The sequence below is a fragment of the Ovis canadensis genome, chromosome 3 (assembly GCF_042477335.2).
Source record: "Ovis canadensis isolate MfBH-ARS-UI-01 breed Bighorn chromosome 3, ARS-UI_OviCan_v2, whole genome shotgun sequence".
NCBI classification, from domain to species: Eukaryota; Metazoa; Chordata; class Mammalia; order Artiodactyla; family Bovidae; genus Ovis; species Ovis canadensis.
Genome location: NC_091247.1, coordinates 140,032,154 through 140,051,940, shown reverse-complemented (window position 1 = coordinate 140,051,940; position 19,787 = coordinate 140,032,154). Strand labels below are relative to the sequence as shown.

The following is a 19,787-nucleotide window of genomic DNA, read 5'->3' as shown; positions in this document are numbered from 1 at the left end:
GAACTCTCCCTTCCAGAGTCCCTGCCTCTCTTCAAGTCTTGTAACCATGCAGCTATTAAAATTCACCTGGTTCCGCCTGAGCAGCAGAGTGCTCAGTGTCAGGGCCCCTTTGGAGAAACTGGAGTGTGCCGGGTTCCTGCGAGGTGGTGGCAGCTAATCATTGATCTGTGAGCAACCGCAAGGGGAGTTTAAGGACACCGAGCAAGGCCAGAGAGCTGGGCTTGGGTAAATGATCGACTCGTAGCAGTTGCCCAAGGGTTTATGGTGGCAGTTGAAATAAAAGCAGCCAGGGCTTCCAGCATGGCGTCAGCACCACTTCCGGAGCTGCCTGTCGGTGACCGAGCCTTTCTTAGGTGGGCCTCGATGTGAGACTAGAGCTTAGGCTAAGGACCGTTGGGTGGCTCTGGTTTCGGAGGAGAGCAGAGCCAGCTAGCAGATGCGGCTGTGAGTACAAAGCAGTCTTTTTAGGAAGATAAATAATTATTTTAGTGACAGTGGTATTCTGTTCCTATGGGGGAAAATGTGGATACAAAGGCCCCTGTTGCCATTCTAGCTCAAACCTACAGGCTCATGTCCGTGAGAGTTCCACGTGTGTTGGTGTATGTTTTTTCAGCCCATGACAGACTCTTCTGTGGGGAAATTATGCCATCAGTCATGGCCAGACATCCTTTCTTGAGCACAGGAATACTTTGAGCTCTGACATCTTCTGAATTTCCGTGGTTTTGCCTTTATTAAGCTCTGCAGTAGAGAGTGCCAAGATGATGGATATATTTAAAAGCTGCATATTTTTAGGAAGAGAGAAAATACATGGCTTGTTCTTTGCTGAAAGAGGGTAGGGCAGTGGTTAGAACTGACTGGCTCTGTGACTTGATTTGCTGCTGGAGGAGGGTCGCTCGGGTTTTCTGGAGTCTTTTTTTTTTTTAAGACTTGGATTAGCTGAGGCGAGGGCAGGTCTAGGGTGGTTACTCTATCATCTGGAGTGAAATGATGAGTAACTGTTTCTCTGGTTGGTTTCGTCCACTCTTAATTCAGAATATGCAAAGCTTCCAAGGTGCTGGGGTTTTAATCCTGTGGCCTTAAAGTAATAAGTCCTTGCTGCTTGTGTAACCTTCAGTTCACACTAACAAGTGTGTGTTGAGCATCCTGTGGGTGATACAGAGTAAACAAGATGAGCAGGAGGCCAAGCCGGGACTGGATAGAAGAGATTGTGGGGAAGGATCTCAAAGAGGAGGTCGTGTTTGAAGGGGTCCTGCGTTGGAAGTTTTGAGAGTGGGAAGAGGGCAGGAAACATTCCAGGCCACTGGAAAACCCTTGCGCGAGAGCACAAAAAGACAGAAATGTTCACTGAGTGTTTAGGGAATGATCCAGAGGCCAGCTTGTTGTCCAGGCCCTGGTGGGAAAATACTTGGGCTGTGCTTTGTCTGGTGAGGGGAGAGGCAGCTACCGAAGGCTGTCGTGTGAGAAAGCGTGTGCTCATGTTTTCCTGCGGAAAGAACTCTGGCAGTGGTGTGAAGGGTGGATTCATCCATCCAGCAGCCCCCTGTTAGGGAGGGCAGGGTGAGGCTGGCTGTGCGGGGTGTGTGGGGCGAGCCAGATCAGAGGGGAGGCAGAGAGACTGCTGGAAGTCCTCCAGAGGAGGTCAGAACGGGTCAGGAGGGCCACGAGAGGAGGGGGCGAAATTGAGAAGCATTTGGCGGCTCTGTGCTGTGGGAGTTAGAGGCATAAACTCTGGAGTCAGTCTTACGTGCTTTGCCATTTACAGCTTGTATGAATTCCAGTAAATAACTTAACCTTCCCCTTTGAGGCTTAGTTTTCTCATTTGTAAAATGGGCATAATAATAACACCTACCTTATGGGTGGTTGTGAGGAAATGAGGTCATTTATGCAAGCGCCTCATGCATAGTAAACATGCAGTAAACAGCTTGGGGTTGATAACACTTGGATTTGTTCAGTCAAGGAGAGGGAGAGAGTTAAGAGTCAATCATGAAGATGGAGCTGACTGGAGAGGGAGGGAGACACTCCTTGCATGGATCAAATGAGGTGACAAATGAGTCCTATAAAGACAGTGAAATAATCTGAGAACCATCCTGGGCAGTCGTCCGCCCGCCAGTCCTGCTGCATCTGGAGCTCTTGTGAGCAGAACTGTGATCCCTTTGGAGAGCGGTGGGAACTTGGTGTGCCCTGAGCTCGGGTGGGCTTTCATGGGCCACGCAGCACTGCCCTCTAGTGGCCACTGAGCAGAGCAGCCAGAGGCGCTCCGCTCACTCAACCCCCTGACTTTGCTCTTCCACATAAAGTGGCTGTGGGTGGCCTGGCCCACGGGAGGCTGGCTGAAGAGTTAGTAAATCCGGCTAGACAGTTAGATCTGTCGTCCATACTAGCTGGGAGGAGAACCCGCGTAGATGAGGAACAGCCTTTCATATGCCTTTCCCCCTCGGGGCTCCCGAGCTCTCCGTGGTCAGTGGGCCACTGTAGCATGGAGGCGCTGTGGGAAGCATGGAGGCGCTGTGGGAAGCATGGAGGCGCTGTGGGAAGCATGGAGGCGCTGTGGGAGGGAAGGGCTTCTCCAGGGTGGCAGTGAGTGGGAGCTGCAGCCGTCAGCAGATGTACACAGTGTCGGCTTTCTGTCCCTTCTCTGGTCCCCAGGGCTACCCCTCTTCGTCCAGCGCACAGTGGCCCGGACCATCGTCTTACAGGAGATAATTGGCAAGGGCCGGTTTGGAGAAGTGTGGCGCGGCCGCTGGCGGGGCGGTGATGTGGCTGTGAAAATATTCTCTTCTCGGGAGGAACGGTCTTGGTTCCGGGAAGCAGAGATATACCAGACAGTCATGCTTCGCCATGAAAACATCCTTGGGTTCATCGCCGCTGACAATAAAGGTAAAGGGCTGGGCTTACAGACAAGGCATGCCGGAGCCCACCACCGGCTCGGTGGAGGGATGATTGGGGAGCCTGAACAGCCACGAGACAGCACAGTTCTGTTTGCCTTCGCAGTTGCTCCCCGTAGAACGAGAATAAGAGTAAGGCAGTGGTTTTCAAACTTTGCTTCTACGAAAAGCTTGTACTGAAATCCAGGTTATTAAGCCAGTAAACAAGCAGTTATTAACCAGGTAAATAAGCCCTCATCCTGCCTGCTCACTCTCCCTTCTGTGATACCCCCAAACCCACCTCCAGGGTAATCCCTAGAGGAACTTCAGTAAACTTAACGTTGAAAACAACTAGAAGGAAGAAGGGAAGCTTCAACCCCTGCAAGGAAAGGACAGCCCCAGGAAAGCCTGTGGCCCACACTCCTTGGCAGAGCAGCATCACGCGCATCGTTGCAGTGGAGCAGGCGCCCCAGAGGCACAGCCTGCCTCTCCGCGCTGCCCCACCGCGGCCTTCAGGCTCAGCTTTTGATCTGCTTGTATCTGAGGTTCCTTGTTTCCTCCTCCCTCCTCTGCTGGTTTTGCTCTAGTTTTTTGAGTCTCTCGCATGTGCCCAGGCATGTACTCCTTTTTAAGAGCCTCACAGACTGGCAAAAGAGAAAAGTAAACTAATGGTTGATTATAGGAAGTAATCAAACAACAGGTATTCTGGTGAGTGCAAAATGGGGGTGAGATGGGGGTCACGGAGATCATACCTGGGCTTGATTGAGGCAGAGGTGGCAGGGAGTTGGTCAGAAAGAAAAACCAATGAAAAGAGAAGTCCAAACATGTGCAGAGAGGTAATGTCTTTGGGAAACTGCAGGTGACTGAGAACATTCCAGCCAGAGACATGGGTGGAAAGGTGGCGGAGGCCAGGTTATGGAGAGCCATTTTGAGAGGATTGTATTTTATTTTAGAGAGAGGGTAGTAATTGACATTTCATTCGTTGACTCAGTAATATTCATTGGCTACTGTGTGGTCCTGGGGTCGTCACACATAAGACCAAGGCACAGTTCCTGCCTGTACAGTGCCCAGGAGGAGAGGACAGCTGGCACCTGGGCAGGCAGCGCACTTAAGACAGAAAGACCGTGGGTGGTGGTGTCTGCATTTTAGAAGTGTCTCTGGCAGTCAGGACACGGTTCGTTCGCTCCGTGGTCCAGCAATTTTAGAAGTCGCTGCTGGCAGAGGCTACGGAAGATGCTAAGTGTTTGTTTTTCTGTCCTAAATCAACAGCAGGCTGCTTGCTTCTCACATTGCTGTGGGGGTTGTAGAGGCCTCAGCTGCCCCCAGGCTGAATGAAGAGCCTTGACCTCTCACACAAGGGAAGGGAGAATTCCTTGCTCATTCTGAGTAAGCTTGGTGCTTTTTAAAACATTTACCTTTTGATGATTAGTTTAAATCTGACATGTATTTTAAAGGCTCAAAAAGACGTCTTCCCTTTTAACGTATAAGCAGGGTCCTCTGGACCTCAGGGGTGTGTTTGATGGACCCCTTGCTCGTAATCAGAGAAGCAAAGGTTGGTGCCTTCCCGGGAACCACTCCCTGTATTGATTCTGGCAGCTCGTGTGAGTAGGATCTGGCTGTTGAAACCCACATCAAGGCCAGGGGAGGAGAAAGAGCAGGCTCCTTTGTTCTTGTCTTTTTAACATGATGTGTTTAGTGTAAGACCCTAGAACTAGGGCCAGCCTGGAATTTGGGAGATCTCAATCCAATTTCCAGTCTTCATATTGACAGTAGCACAAGCTCATTAGATGACCAGCTTTGGTTTTCCTTTCTCTCCCTCCCTACCCCCCTACCTGCCTTCCCCTGGACACTGCACACCCCCAGCACCTTGGATGAAAGTGTGTGCTCACTGCCTCCCGTTGCTCTTCCGAGGCTAAGATGATAAGATTCGATTCCTCTCTGGAATCCTTGGAAAGTGTCCTCTTCATGTATTGAAAAGCATTTTTGGCCCGGAACACAGTAATGCACAAAGGAGCTCTTTCCTCCTCTCATGGAGAGCTCATAGCCTGGTAAGAGCAGTGGGCTTCAGAGAAGCGCTGCAGATGGGCCCGGCGCTGGGGCTGGGCTGTGCTCGAAGGGTCTTAGAGCGCAGCGGGGGGCCTGCGAAGCCTTCCTCCTTGATGGGGAGGACACAGCCAGTCATGGTTTTGATGAGCAGGTCTTGTCAGGATCAGAAGCAAAAGAAACAGATGCCCCTGTTACTCCCCCTAAGCACGTACTCCCTCTTCTTCTGAAGGCCTCACATTTCACATCTGGAATAGGGGAGGTGTGGTTCAGAATCCTACAGCCCCCTGCCGGAAGGGAGCACGTCTAAGTAAGAAAAGCTGTTCCTCTTCTCTTCCTGGAGCCCAAAGCTGTGGGCGGCTGTAGATGGCAAGGGCACCGAGGGGCCGCAGAGGTGTGGGGGTGAGGAGCAGGGACTTGGGGGTCACGGGGGGTGTGTGTGGCACATACACTCTTCCTCGCCACCCTTGCCCTTTTTGCTGGTGGTTGTGCCTTTTCTGGAACTCCTCTGTGGTCTTCCGCAGATAACGGCACCTGGACACAGCTGTGGCTCGTGTCGGACTATCACGAGCATGGCTCCCTGTTTGACTATCTGAACCGGTACACGGTGACCATCGAGGGCATGATCAAGCTGGCCTTGTCGGCCGCCAGCGGGCTGGCACACCTGCACATGGAGATCGTGGGCACCCAAGGTGAGCGGGCCTGCTGGGCGGCCGTCCCGTCCCCGCCGAGCTCCTGGGATTCCTGTGCACTGAGCAGGCTGGGGCTGGGCCTCAGGAGCGGGGGTCTGGTCTACGGGAGAGGGGTTTGAGCTTCACTTGAGCAAGAACGAGAGGTGCCTCTGCCTTTAGAGCTTCCTGAGGGAGTCCTGTGGGAAATGTTGGCGTTTGTTCCCCGTGTCCTGGTGTGGTTGTTGGTTGGGGAACTGGTGTTAACTGAGAGATCGTCTCAGACACCCACAGTTCACAGATAAATGACGAGACTGAAAAGGTGGGTTGAACCAGTGTGCCGAGATTCAGTTTAGTGACTGCACGCGCTCATCGTTGGGTCAGCTGGATGGTTGGACACTGGGCTCTACTATCTGGGAGGGTTCTCCTGGAGGAACACTGCCTCGGGAGTCCCTGCTTGTTGACTGGCATCAGCCTTCTGGGAGCTCCCAGGTCTTGGCAGGTGGCACGTTGCTTCCTGGTGCATGGTCAGTTGGGCAGGAGCTCCTTCTGTCTGTGATCAGAAACCAGCCGGGAGAGTTTGACACTGTCCCTAGACTCTGCAGAGAAAGTAGTGGTTCTTACCTCCCCTGTTTGGTTCTGAGAACCTAGCCAGTGCAGCAGCTTTTTCTCAAGTCCCGACTATTCTGTACAGGAGTATATGAGTTCAGGGAAGGTGAGCAGCGATAGCATTCATAAAGTAATGTTAGCTAATCCTCACGCCCTTCTAAGCGCTTGACTCACCTACATTAATACATGTAACTTTCACAACATTCCCGTGAAGTACTGGTGTTTGGGCTTCCCAGGTGGTGCTAGTGGTAAAGAACCTGCCTGCCAATGCAGGAGACATCAGAGACGTGGGTTCAATCCCCGGGTCGGCATGAAGGAAGGCATGGCAGCCCACTCCAGTATGCTTGCCTGGAGAATCCCATGGATAGAGGAGCCTGGTGGGCTGCAGTCCATAGTGTCCCAAAGAATCTGACACGACTGAAGCAACTCGGTGTGCATGCACACACTGGCGTTTACTCTCATTTTATGGATGAGACGACCAGTGTATAGACAGATTAAGTTGCATTTACAGGGTTACTGGGTTAGTGGGGGGCAAAACCAGAACTGAAACCCACATATCCAGCTGCAGAGACTATGCTTTAAATGCTTATGCCATCTTTCTCTAAAGATCCTTGTTTTTCTCCTCCACCAGGGAAACCTGGAATTGCTCATCGAGACTTAAAGTCAAAGAACATCCTGGTGAAGAAAAATGGCATGTGCGCCATTGCAGACCTGGGTCTGGCTGTCCGTCACGATGCAGTCACGGACACCATTGACATTGCCCCTAACCAGAGGGTGGGAACTAAACGGTAGGAAGGCCCAGGGCCTATGCCCTTGCCCGACACTTGTACTGAGTAGCCCATGTGTGCCCTTGCCCATGTGCGCGGGAGAAGGAGTGTGGTCTCAGACAGCTGGCGGTTGCACTGAACTCCTGCCCCCACACTGGAAAGCCACACAGGTTGCATGGAGCACTTGCAAGTGCCGGCAGCATACCTCCATAGGACCGTATGCCCACAGGCACCGGTGCATTGGGCAGGCGAGGCAGCGGAGAAAGGGAGCTCGGAGCAAGGTTTGGAAGGGGGCCAGGCGCCAGGCTTGGCTAGTGGGAAGGGAGAGTGCAGTCTGAAGGGGTGGCCTGTGCAGGACCCCTGAGGAGGCAGAGCGCATGTTTTGCTTGGGCTGTAGAGAGCAGTTTCATCTAGCAAGAACAGAGGTGCTCCAGCGTAGAAAATAAGGGGCCACCGTCAGGACTCGGCCTCCCTCCTGCTTCATAGAAAAGGAAAGTAAGAAATAAGGAACAAGGACTTCCCTGGTGGTCCTGGGGCTAAGACTCCACGTTCCCTGCAGGGGGCCCAGGTTTGATCCCTGGTCGGGGAGCTAGATCCCACATGCCGCAACTAAGAGTTTGCATGCCACAACAAAGATCAGAGATCCCGTGTGCCTCAACCAAGACCCAGCATAACCTAATAAGTAACTGAATATTTAGAAAAAGAACTAAGGGACAGGGACTCCCCTACTGGTCCAGCGAATCTGCCCCTCATTGCAGGTGGCACAGGTTTGATCCCTGATTGGGGAACTAAGACCCCACATGCCATGCAGCTTGGCAAAAACTTAGAAAAAAAAAAAAAAGCAATGAATGAATGCGAAACATGGGAGTTTGCAGTGAGAAGAATCCATCACTTCCTCCTCCCCAGGGGCCAGTCTTGGGTGGTGGCTTTCCCACCTTCAGGGGGCCCTTGAACCAGTGCTTTGAGTCGGAAAAGAAGTCATTGTTTTCCATGCATGACCACATTTCCTTTGCTGTTGCAGATACATGGCCCCTGAAGTACTTGATGAAACCATCAACATGAAGCACTTTGACTCCTTTAAATGTGCTGATATCTATGCCCTCGGTCTTGTGTACTGGGAGATTGCTCGAAGATGCAACTCTGGAGGTACCGTTCTTCCTGCCTTCCCTGCTCCTACCTCCCAGTCCAGAGTGCCGGGCCACCTGAGAGCCTGGGTTTTGACTGCAGCCTCCTTTCTTTACACAGCTTGTCGGATGCCTCATGTTAGCGCGCGTCACACGTAGGATTCTCATCCAGGAGGAGGGAGGCGACCTGGGAGCAGCAGTGGCTAAGAGTGTGTTTACTCTTGTTTTATGTTGTGGTGACCATCCCAGAGGCTCGCTTGGCTTTTTTTTTTTTTAAACACGCTGTCTTTAGTGGTCTGTTGAGGTTGGGAAAGCCCTGGGCAGGAATAGCACAGGACTAATGCAGGGGGTCTCCTTCACACAGAAGGCAGGGTATTCTGACACACTGGCTCTCAAGCCACATACCTGGGGAACGTGGGGTTTTATTGATAATGGTGATTTCTCAATTCATAGGAGAAAGCTTATTAACACATAGAATTTTTTCTTCTGCAATATTTTCTTAAATCTTTTGGCATTTGCAACTGCTTGACCATGTCAGAACCCAGTGAAAAGCAGTATCGGATTTGGCAGAAAACACTTTTTATCATCAACTTAGTATGTTAGAATTTTACGGTGACTTTCAAGTATTCTGTCACATGATCAAGTTCAAGAGCCACTAGAAGCCTGCCCTCAGCCATTTATCTTTGATGTAAGAGATTCCAGATCAGTGGAAGTGAATTAAATTAATGAAAAAGAACTGGTGGGTGTTCCAGCAGAGCCCTTTTCTGTGTTGTACTGCCTTTTTCCTTCTATGATATGTTTGGTAAGGTCCGAATCATAGGGAGGCGTCTAGGTATTGTACATCTTAAATTTTGATTGTGATATACAAATAAAACAGATCAGGATATATCTAGCCACACAGATTTTAAACTGTGAACAAGTTAAATTTTTCTTTCTCCATACCATCCAGAAATTGGGGTTAAGTATATAATAATTGTACTAAGAGTTGTTCACCACTTGCTATGTATAAACTCACTTAATCTTTTCTTCAAACCTATGAAGTGGGTACTGTTAATTGTCACCATTTTGCAGATGAAGAGTATGAGTCACAGGTTAGGTAATTTGTCCAGAGTCGCACTGCTAATAAACTAGGATTCGGACCTTGGCAGACTGAGGCCAGAGATGAAGCTAACTGCATCTTAGCTAATTACCAAGTCAGACTCCATTTAAAAATCTGTCCCATCAGCTCAGGACAGTAGAATTTTTCTTGAAAAAAGGGATGAGAAAGTTACATTTGATTTTTGAAAATACTAATAACTTTTTATTATGGAAAATATTTCCATTTGTAGCTGTAGAAGGTAAAAAACTTCAAAACTGTTATTACACTGTAAAAATCAACAATAATTCTTTTAAAAAAATTTTTAGCTATTTTGGTGCGTTTACTGGCTATTTCTCTTTCAGTTAGTTAATTAATTGGGCTGTGTCAGGTCTTAGTCGTGGAACCCAGGGTCTTCATTGTGTCATGCGGGATCTTTCCTTGTGCTCAGACTCTCTAATTGTGGCTCACGGGCTTAGTTACTTCAAGGCATCTGGGATCTTAGTTCCCCCACCAGGGATCGCACCCAGATCCCCTGCATTGCAGGACAGATTCTTAACCACTGGACCACAGGGGAAGTCCCAGTAGTTCTTAATATCATTTAACATTAGTTAGTGTTGAGAGTTCCTCAGTTGTCTCCTAATTGTTTTAAAAGCAGCTTGATAAATGTCTGCTGCTGCTGCTGCTGCTAAGTCGCTTCAGTCCTGGCTGACTCTGTGCGACCCCATAGATGGCAGCCCACCAGGCTCCCCCGTCCCTGGGATTCTCCAGGCAAGAACACTCGAATGGGTTGCCATTTCCTTCTCTGATGCATGAAAGTGAAAGTGAAGTCTCTCAGTCGTGTCCGACTCTTAGCGACCCCATGGACTGCAGCCTACCAGGCTCCTCTGTCCATGGGATTTTCCAGGGAAGAGTACTGGAGTGGGGTGCCATTGCCTTCTCCGTGATAAATGTCTATCCACTGCAATTGATTGGTATACCTCTTAAGTCTCTTATGATGTACAGCTTACCACTCCCATTTGTTTTTTTTTTTCTTCTGCAGTTTTAAAAGTTGGAGAATCCAGGTCCTTTATCCTGTAAGATTTTCCTATGTAGATTTTCCTGATTGCTTCTTCATGGAGTTTACACATTCGACCGCTTCTGTGAATTTCCTATGGGAATTACATCTAAAGACTAGAATCATTCCCCCCCCCCAAATCCTTCCGTTAAAGGCACATATAATGGTGGTTATTTCTCTTTTTGTGATAACAGCCATCGTCGATCATTGTCCAAATCCAGATTTATCAGAGGTTGAAAAGTGCCAGCATTCTAATTCTGTCAAACTTCTCATATTAGCTAGATTTTTAATTAAAGAGAAACTTCCCCTTATTGTCTCTTTGGTTACAAAGGTGTTTAATTTGAAAAGGAAAGGCAGGAAAAACACTTGATTCCTTCCATTTATTTACCATTTTTCAAAATAGTGAATTTATTCTCTATCATCCCACAAAGGTGACTGAAGTTTTTGTTTGTTTCTTCTTAGTGTCCTCATGAACTGATGATCTAAAATATTTGTTTCCATTGATGTTATAAGTCTTACTATTGCTTAAATATTCTCATCTTTGGCCAGTTGGGAGCTTTTCAAGGTGGTACTTTTTGACATGACCTTAGTAGTCTTTGATAGTTTCCTTGCTTTTTGTTATGGAAAAGATGTTCCTGGCTAATCCTGTGTGTCTCTTGTCCCATACCTAGCGTTGACCAAGCTCTCCAAGGAGCCCTAGTTCCTCTTAGTGGGAGGCCGGGTTTACTGATCATGACATGAGTCTTGTCACTGGCTTTTGAGTAATCCCTTCCTTCTTTTGATAACTCTGGTGGATATTTTCTTTTCTCCTAGGAGTCCATGAAGAATATCAGCTGCCATATTATGACCTAGTGCCCTCTGACCCTTCCATTGAGGAGATGCGGAAGGTTGTATGTGACCAGAAGCTCCGTCCCAACATCCCCAACTGGTGGCAGAGTTACGAGGTAGGACGCTGCCCTATCTCCTGTGCTTTTCTATCTGCCCTATTTCTCTACCTTAGAGAAGGGTTTCCCAGAAATGGGGCCAACCCCAGGGCTACTACCTATGTAATAATAGTTATTATATTACTGTTACATGCTGTTGTATACTAAGCCATTGTCCTGGACACTGTAGGGTCCCCTTTGGAACCTAGAGGAAGACTTGGTCCCAAGACACAGATCAGAGACAAAACAAAGTCTGAGTGGGGCTGTTAGACTTGTCCAGCTAGAAAAACGGCTTTGGAGCCATAGTGGATGAGCTGAGCTCTATGGGAGAGTTCAGAAGCATCATCCGCAGAGGGTCAGCAGATGAGAGGTGGACCCAGTGAGAAAACAGGTCTGAGGAAGGTGGCTTTCTGAAAACTCAGAAGCGAGGAGGGTGCAGAGGGTTTGGATTTGGGGTTAGTGGTGGATGAAGTGGGAAAGGGGACGACATTCGGTGGAAATGATAGATGTGAGGACAAATTTATGATCTAGATTGCTAATAAACCTGGAGTTGCGGTGCTAGAGTCTTTGGGGGCGCGGGATTTGCTTAGCTAGTGCTCCTGGGCCCCCTTGTCACTGGTGGCTCTGCTTTAAGGCGTGTCACCACTAGAGGGCAGTTCTGCACTGAGGACCAGAGTCAGTGCGCATTTCAGTGGTGCCTCCTCTTTGCATGACAGAGCAGCATTTTCCAAAGTATTCCTTGGACCCTCAGGGCCTGTTCACTTCAGAGGGTGAGGGAAGCAGAGAGCCAGTCTCTAGCTGCCCCCCACACTCCGTCTTCAGTCAGGGCTCTTCGTGGGTTGGGACTCTGCATGGGAAAACAGGTCCCACTGCTGAAAGGCATCAAAAACACTGGCCTGGGACAGCAGTCAGGGAGCTCTGTAGCCTCCACCCATGACTCTCCAGATCCACCCCTCACCTGTCCGCCGTGGCTGCCTGTGTCATCCAGGCCCTGGCTGCAAACTGCTGCCTCTGACAGTCAAGACCATCTTTCGGGGGCTGCCTCCTCCCCTTCCTCCTCCACGGTGTCTCTGCGGGTGAACGTGGGGTCACCGCTGCGCACGTGCGCCTGCTGGGGGTGTCCCTGCTGTGCCTGGTTCACGTGCTCCTCTGAGAAAGGCATCAGTAAACAGTCATAAGCATGGGTACTCAGACCTTCCAGGAGTGGCTTTCAGATCACAGGCTGTGGCCGGCCTTGCTCGCAAGATCACCCAGACTTGGGGGAATGGCGGACTGTGCTTGCGGAGAAGGCCCCTCCCCAGACTGTCCCTCAAGGACTGGCGAGCCCTAGGGGGAGTGGGGCTCGCGGGCGTTTCCCCAGGGTCAGAAGGAGGGCAGGTGGGGGATCAGGCAGGCAACAGCGGGGCAGGCCCCAGTGACACCGTTTCTGTGCAGGCGCTACGGGTGATGGGGAAGATGATGCGGGAGTGCTGGTACGCCAACGGCGCCGCCCGTCTGACTGCTCTGCGCATCAAGAAGACCCTCTCCCAGCTCAGTGTGCAGGAGGACGTGAAGATCTAGCCGCCCTTCCCACAGCCGCCAGGCCACGGGACCTACAGCCGAGCGGCCGTGTCGAGCATCAGATGGAGGCCTACCTCTCGTTTCTGCCCAGCCCTCTGTGGCCAGGAGTTTGGCCCACAGAGGGACAGAGCCCGGGAGACTCGCTCACTCCCACGATGGGTTTGAGACACAGACACCTTTGATATTTACCTCCTAGTGGCATGGAGCCTCTGAGAGCGAATGGCATGGAGAACTCAATGCCGCGACCCGGACCGGCTGTCGTGGGATGTCCCACAAAGCCCGGTGCCCCCGGCGAGGAGCCTGGTGTGGCGACAAGCGGCCCGGGAGGAGCTGAGCGTGGCCCCGTGCTGAGCAGCACTGAGGGCTTTACCCCGGGACCAACCCAGTGCAGCGAGCGGCCCCGGGAACCAGAAGGATGGCCCCTCCTGGCAGCTCCAGGTGGAGGGACTGCTGGTGCCTGTCTGTCCAGCCGTGTGTGCATGTGCCGAGGTGCGTCCCTGTTGTGCCTGGTCTGTGCCACGCCCTTACACGTGTGTGTGTGTACGTGTGTGTCTGTGGGTGCGCACTTGCCTGCTTGAGCTTCTCGTGCATGTGCAGGTCGGGGCTGTGGTCGTCATGCCGTCTCTGCGTGCCGGCGCCTCTGTTCAGTAGTGAGCCGCGTCTAGTTTCCCTGGCGCCCCTCCCGGGGGGCTCCCTCCCCACCCCTCCTTCCAAAGCCCCCACTCCACAGTGGTACCCCCTCCCCAGCAGGCTGTGCCGCCTGCCCATGTGTCGCCTGCCCTCCTTCTCCACTTCAGACTGGAACCAAAGCTGGCCCAGTTGTCCGTGCCAGGCGAGGCTTTTGGGTCCAAATGTGAGGGAAGAGGGTGGGATGGGCAGGGCAGGAATCTCGGCGGAAACCTGGGGTATTGTGGTCAGCAGCCACCGTGGGAAACGAGCCAGCCTAAGGGCAGCATCCTCGGCGGCGGCAAGGAGGGGCCGAGGAATTTGCAGCCCAGATCTGGGGAGACTCAGACTGGAATGTCACATCTGTCTTTCATATCCCAGATTCTGGAGACAGCAGTGTGTATTTTCGGTGGTGGTGGGTTTAGGGCGGGGAAGGGAAGTGGGGATGAGGACTGGGGGGGGGAGGCTGGTGGGGAGGGAGGCATCTGCATGGGTCTTTTACTGGGTTATCCAGTCATGGTGGAGGGAAGATGTGAGACTTGCATCCACTTCAGGGGCTTTACTAAAGGGAACAGCCTGAGCTGAACCTGTTATTTAACCTGAGTGTAGTATTTAACGACGTCTAGAAGCACGGTTGTGGGTGGTGGTTCGGTCAGCATATCTTAGGTATATAATAACTTTGAAGCCATAACTTAACTGGAGTGGTTTGGTTTTCTTTCTTTCTTTCTTTTTTTTTTTTTTAATTTTATTGGGAGGGTCTGGATTTTAACTTTTTTTAAATACTGTTAAGTTTTTATAAAAGGAAAACCATCTCTATGTGATAATTACCTCTCAATCCATTTGTTTTTAAGGAAATCCCTATGAAAACAACCACACACACACAAAATGCTTCAATCAGACGCACACAGCTCAATCACACTGGAAATATCTGTCCTTGTACCTGAGCCTGCTCCCCGCCCCCTCCGACCCAGCTGCGAGAGCTCCTCTGCCCTGGGGGTTGGTCTCGCTGGGGTCCTGCCTCCCTGCCCAGTCCCACCCAAAGTGGGTTTTGCACTGGGACTCTAGCTTTTTGTGCGTCGCCCACAGGTTGCACCTTCTCATCCAGGCACTCACTCAGCAGACACTCGCTGAGTGCCAGCTGGGTGCCAGGCCCCATGCTGGGTGCTGGGAAGTGCAGCTGTGAACAAGATAGGCTTGGGTCCTGCTCTTGGAGCACTGACAGTGGGACTCAGTCAAGTCAGGGGGGTGCCTATCTTGAGACCAGAAGTTTTCATAGTTGGTTCTGAGCCTTTTGAGCCTGGAGCGACTGCTCTTATACAAGACCACTAAGGAGGCGAGGATGCCCCCCTGTCCTCCACCAAAGAGGCCGGTGGTGGGCAGTGAAACCCCCCTTCACTGCGTTCATCCAGAGCCCCCTTCCTGCCCCCCAGGGGAGGCACAGTGTGTGTGCAGCCTCAGCGCATCCCTGCCTCTAGCCCAGCGATTCTCTGCCAAAGCTTGTGGAGGAGGGGGGGAGCCCTCTCCCCACTCCCATCCGTCTCCCCAGTGCCCTGGCCTTCCTATTTATTTTCCCGGTGTAGTGCTTTCCTTGTGTTAAAGGAGATCTTCCCCTCACCCTTTGGGCCAATTTACTGGCTACTGACTAATTTCCCTTAAATACCAATTGTGTCATTAGGGGGGTCTTCTCTCCCTACCCCTGCTGATGCACTTCCCCCTTGTTGTCTGCCCTCTGGCAGAGCTTGGCGGGTTATGGGAGCTGATGGAACTCAGACTCCTCACTCCCTGCCTCAACCAGCCTCTGGGATCTGCCGACACTCCTCGACCCAGGGACTCCCAAGCCACTAGCCCACTCCCCAGGTGGCCCAGCTGTCCTCACAACACACTCCTCCTCCACCTCCGGGGAAGACTGAGCAGTTTTGGGGGGATGCTCCCAGCCCCACTGCCGCCACTCTTAACCCAAGAGTTAGGAGTTAGAGAGTTGGGGAGAAACTAAAGCTGTGGTTTTGGCTCCCTGAGGCTAACCCTGATCCATAGGGCTACCTGCACCTCTGGATTTTGGATTCACAGACCAAGTCCAAGCCCGTTCTTACGTTGCCATCAAGGCCCCCGAACGGCATTCTCGGTACTTCTGTTTGTTTTTGTACATTTTATTAGAATGGACTGTAAAATAGCCACTTAGACACTTTACCTCTTCAGTATGCAAATGTAAATAAGTTGTAATATAGGAAATCTTTTGTTTTAATATAAGAATGAGCCTGTCCAATTTCTGCTGTACATTATTAAAGTTTTATTCACAGAGCCTCACTGGTGCCATCTGTTTTACATCTGTAGGCCGACTGGCTGCCCAGCCTTTGTCAGGGAAGTTGGGCAGCTGTTTCAGGCGTCCCCTCCCACCTGCCAGGGTATGATGCTCATTAACATCTGCTGCAGCAGTGCAGGGCAGAAGAGGGCCTGATTGGAGCATCAGGGGGTCTTCCTGAGGCTATTCCTCCGCATTTCATAGAGGGAGGGCCTGGCCTGGAGAGGGAGTGGAGGACAAACTCAACACCTTCTCTTGGGCTTTGTCTGTATTTGTCTTTTAGCAGTTTTCTCTTTATATAAAAGAGGGTCTTGATCCTGGTAAGTCACAAGCCACCTAGTCTCAACAGCAGCCTCAGCCCTCCTCAGTTTTCGCTTCCCCACTTGACTCATTGGAAAAGACTCATGCTGGGAGGGATTGGGGGCAGGAGGGAAAGGGGATGACAGAAGATGAGATGGCTGGATGGCATCACCGACTCGATGGATGTGAGTCTGAGTGAACTCCGGGAGTTGCTGATGGACAGGGAGGCCTGGCGTGCTGTGATTCACGGGGTCGCAAAGAGTCGGACACGGCTGAGCGACTGAACTGAACTGAACTCCTGACTTGGAGTAGAAATGGGAATGTACAGTGGTTACTCTGGAATCTTCAGTGTATGGGTGGCTGTGAATGTCTTTAAAAATCTCTAGGCCAAGGAACCCAAGAGAAAAAGTCTAGAATCGTAGAATCTCAAGTTTAGACGGGACTCCAGAGGTCCACCGCCCATCACGTGCTTGACTCCCCCACAGCATCCCTGCCAAGTGGCCGTAGCCTCATGCCGTGACACTCAGGACCACAGCCTCCACCTGCTGGCCATCTGCTCAGTGGACAGCTCTTCCTTACACAGGACTGGGCAGCCTCCCTGTGAGTTCTCTCCGCAGATGGTTCAGAGCACTAATTCTCCTTTCCATTTAAGGTCCCTTAAAATACTTGAAGGCAGCTGTTACGTTATCATGAATCTTGCAAAGCTTAGAGCTTCTCCCATTAGTATTCAGCAAATACTTAGTTACTGTGTGCTAGGCAGTGTGCCAAAATTGGCCTTACATACATGAACTGCTTTCATCCTCAAACAGCATGAGGTGGTCGTTATCCTCTGTGGATTAGGGAACTGACGGTTAGAGAAGACAAATTGCCCACGCACGTAGCTCACAGGGGTGGAAAAGACCTCAGGTCCACGGTGCCTGGCCAGAGCCTGCAGCCCCTCAGCCTCAGCACATCCTGTCTCCATGACGCCACGTCCTTCCCCCACGCTGGCTGCTCGCTGAGAACCTGCCTGGGGCCGAGGAGGGCACGTAGCACTCCACCCGGACATTGACAGCATAGATGGATGAGAATCCCAGACTGCCTGACACCAGGTCACATCCCAGGACTGCACTTCATGTCGCAGACTGAGTAAAATCCAGCCCCCTTCCTCCATCCTGTATGTGAGAAATCGGTATTTTTGAACTCAAGTGCAGGATGTTATGTGTATACCCCATAAATTTTACCGTAGAATCTGCCAATAGGTCCAGCCTCTCAATATTTTGAAATTCTGATTTGTTACCCAGAGTTTTCTATTGTCCTGTCATCTGAGACTGTTGGGCTGGAGAAAATCAAGCAACTATCCTATACAAGTTGGCTTTTAAGTTTGGCATGCATCCCAGTAACCCAAATCAGCCGCTAACTAAATTTTCCTTGCATCCTGGCCAGAATTTAATGGACAAAATAACAGCAAAGGTGCAAGCACCTTGCGGAAGTAGCAAGGTATTCTTGTGTTTGTCGAAAGGAAAGGTGAAGTGGCCTATAGTGGACCTCATCCCAGTTCAAAAGCTAATCAATCAGCAGTGAGTCATCTTGCCAACTATGGACCCCAAATCCACTAGGCTAAGAACTGCACGTTCAACTTGTATCATTTTGAAAATCAGAAAGGCAGCCACACTGGGACCTCTTCATGTGCCCTTGAAGGTTATTAACATTTCACCTTTGTAAGGCCCATGACACAGACCGGAATTCATTTGAATGTTGTATGACTGGGGGTTTTGTTGCCCACATTTAAAATTTCTGTTCCTGCCATCCTCTCACCAGACCATGTCTTCTGATCTACAGTCTGGAGAAAATGCTGAATACAACCAAAACAAAGTGAGGTGTAGAATAGGAGAAGTTTAAGAGACACACAGGAGCATGTGAAGGACATGTAATGAAGGCCTGGGGAAAGCTTTGGATCAAGACAGGAATGGTTTGTTAGGGTTCACCAAAGAAATGAAACTAATAGCATGGATGGATAGATATTTAAAGGAATTGATTCACACAAGTGTGGGGCTGGCAAGTCTGAAATCTACAGAGCAGGGTGACAGGCTAGAGAGCCAGGAAAGAAGACAGTCTGGGGCAAAATTTCTTCTTCCTCAAGGGACCACAATCTTTTAAGCCCTTTGACTGATTAGGTAAAGCCCATCCACCCTATGGAGGGTTACCTGCTTTATTGCAGGTCTATTAATTTAAATGTTCAGTTCAGTCGCTCAGTCGTGTCCGACTCTTTGCGACCCCATGAATCACAGCACGCCAGGCCTCCCTGTCCATCACCAACTCATCCTCTGTCGTCCCCTTCTCCTCCTGCCCCCAATCCCTCCCAGCATCAAAGTCTTTTCCAATGAGTCAATCACACCTAAAACATGACTTCATAGTAACATCCAGACTGGTCTTTGACCAAACCCCTGGCATCACATCCCAGGAGTTGTTGGGCATCCCATGGCCAGACAGGATCAGATTTAAGGAATATGGCAGATAGCTCTGGATCCACCTGGGAATGGTCCTTGGAGGTCAAGGATGGAGGATAATGGGATAGGAAAGTTTAAGGGACAACAGGATGGACTGGGCTCTAGATTCATTAAGTAAAAGCATTTGTCCAACAACCTTAGTGTGTAAAGCAGTAGGCAGAACAGAAGGGCGAACCACCTGTGGGCCCTGCCCTTCGAGATGGAGAGGATCTACACAGAGAACAGGAGGGCAGGTTTTAGCAAGTCCCACTACAGAGCCGTGTGTAACATGTCATGGAAGCACAGGTGAGGTGCCTACGGAAAGCCAGCTCTCCAGGGGCTCCCCACCAGATGGGATGGACTAGTTAATAGGTAATTACAATGGAGTGAGGTAGTGCTATGATAAGGGCAGACACATAATACTCTGGGAACACAGGAAGATGGGGTCAAGAGAGGTGATGTCTTATCTCTTTTGGGTTTGGCATTGGCCTACTGACTGGGGACAGGAAATTTGGTCAAAAAGAGTGTCACCACCATTCAAGAACTATAAGTGGGACCTCCTTGGTGGTCCAGTGGTTAAGAATCCACCTGCCAGTCCAGGGGACACAGGTTCAATCCCTAGTCCCAGAAGATTCCGCATGCCATGGGGCATCTAAGCCTATGCACCACAACTACTGAGCCCAGGCTCTAGCCCCTGTGCTCTGCAACAAAGCCCACCAAGAGAAGCCCACACACCTCAAGGAAGAGTAACCCCTGCTGGCTGCAACTAGAGAAAGGCCAGGCACAGCAAGGAAGACCCAGCACAGCCAAAAGTAAGTAATTAAAAAACAACCCATAAATGTTCAATATCCTAGAGCAAGGGAGCCAGGGTGCACAGAGGAAATCTCTTAGAGCTATCATATGCTAAGAAGTCAGGACTGCATCCCGAGGGCCACCAATGCCACCACCTCCCTGTGACAGCCACCTCAGACTGCTAGTCTCCATCACTTTCCCTCTTGAGTCCCGACAAGGTCTCCAGATTCTTCTCAGTAGCATATTTATGTGGAGTTGTCCCATAAGTGAACACCTCTTTGTCGTTCCGCATGTAGGACCAAGCCCTTGGCGCGTTCTGAGCAGTGGAATCACGTGATGTGTTTGCGGAAGGACATGGTGCTGGCTTGAGAAGGCAGTTACTGGAGTGGTAGAGCAAGAAACACTGGAGGACAGGGACAGTGGGTAGGACGCACAGGCTGGGAGCATGGTCAGATGCGGACAGTGAGGAGGAGCCAGCTTCAGTTCGGAGTCTATAGGAGAATCTTAGCCTGGTGTGCAGCGCTGTCCCCGGAGAAGGAGCCAGGGGTGGACCACCAGAGCAGCTGTGTTTA

The 19,787-nt window shown here is 50.8% G+C and overlaps 1 protein-coding gene across 1 annotated transcript in view; it reads left to right on the top strand.

Annotated features, from left to right (window-relative positions):
- Positions 1-15,655, top strand: part of ACVR1B (activin A receptor type 1B) — a 34,193-nt gene extending 18,538 nt beyond the window's left edge. The window contains exons 4-9 of the mRNA XM_069580768.1: positions 2,647-2,877; positions 5,432-5,599; positions 6,816-6,972; positions 7,973-8,097; positions 11,021-11,151; positions 12,565-15,655. Of these exons, the coding sequence (XP_069436869.1) occupies positions 2,647-2,877; positions 5,432-5,599; positions 6,816-6,972; positions 7,973-8,097; positions 11,021-11,151; positions 12,565-12,690 (938 nt within the window). The 3' untranslated portion in view covers positions 12,691-15,655. The remainder of the gene's footprint in view (positions 1-2,646; positions 2,878-5,431; positions 5,600-6,815; positions 6,973-7,972; positions 8,098-11,020; positions 11,152-12,564) is intronic.
- Positions 15,656-19,787: the final 4,132 nt, after the last annotated feature.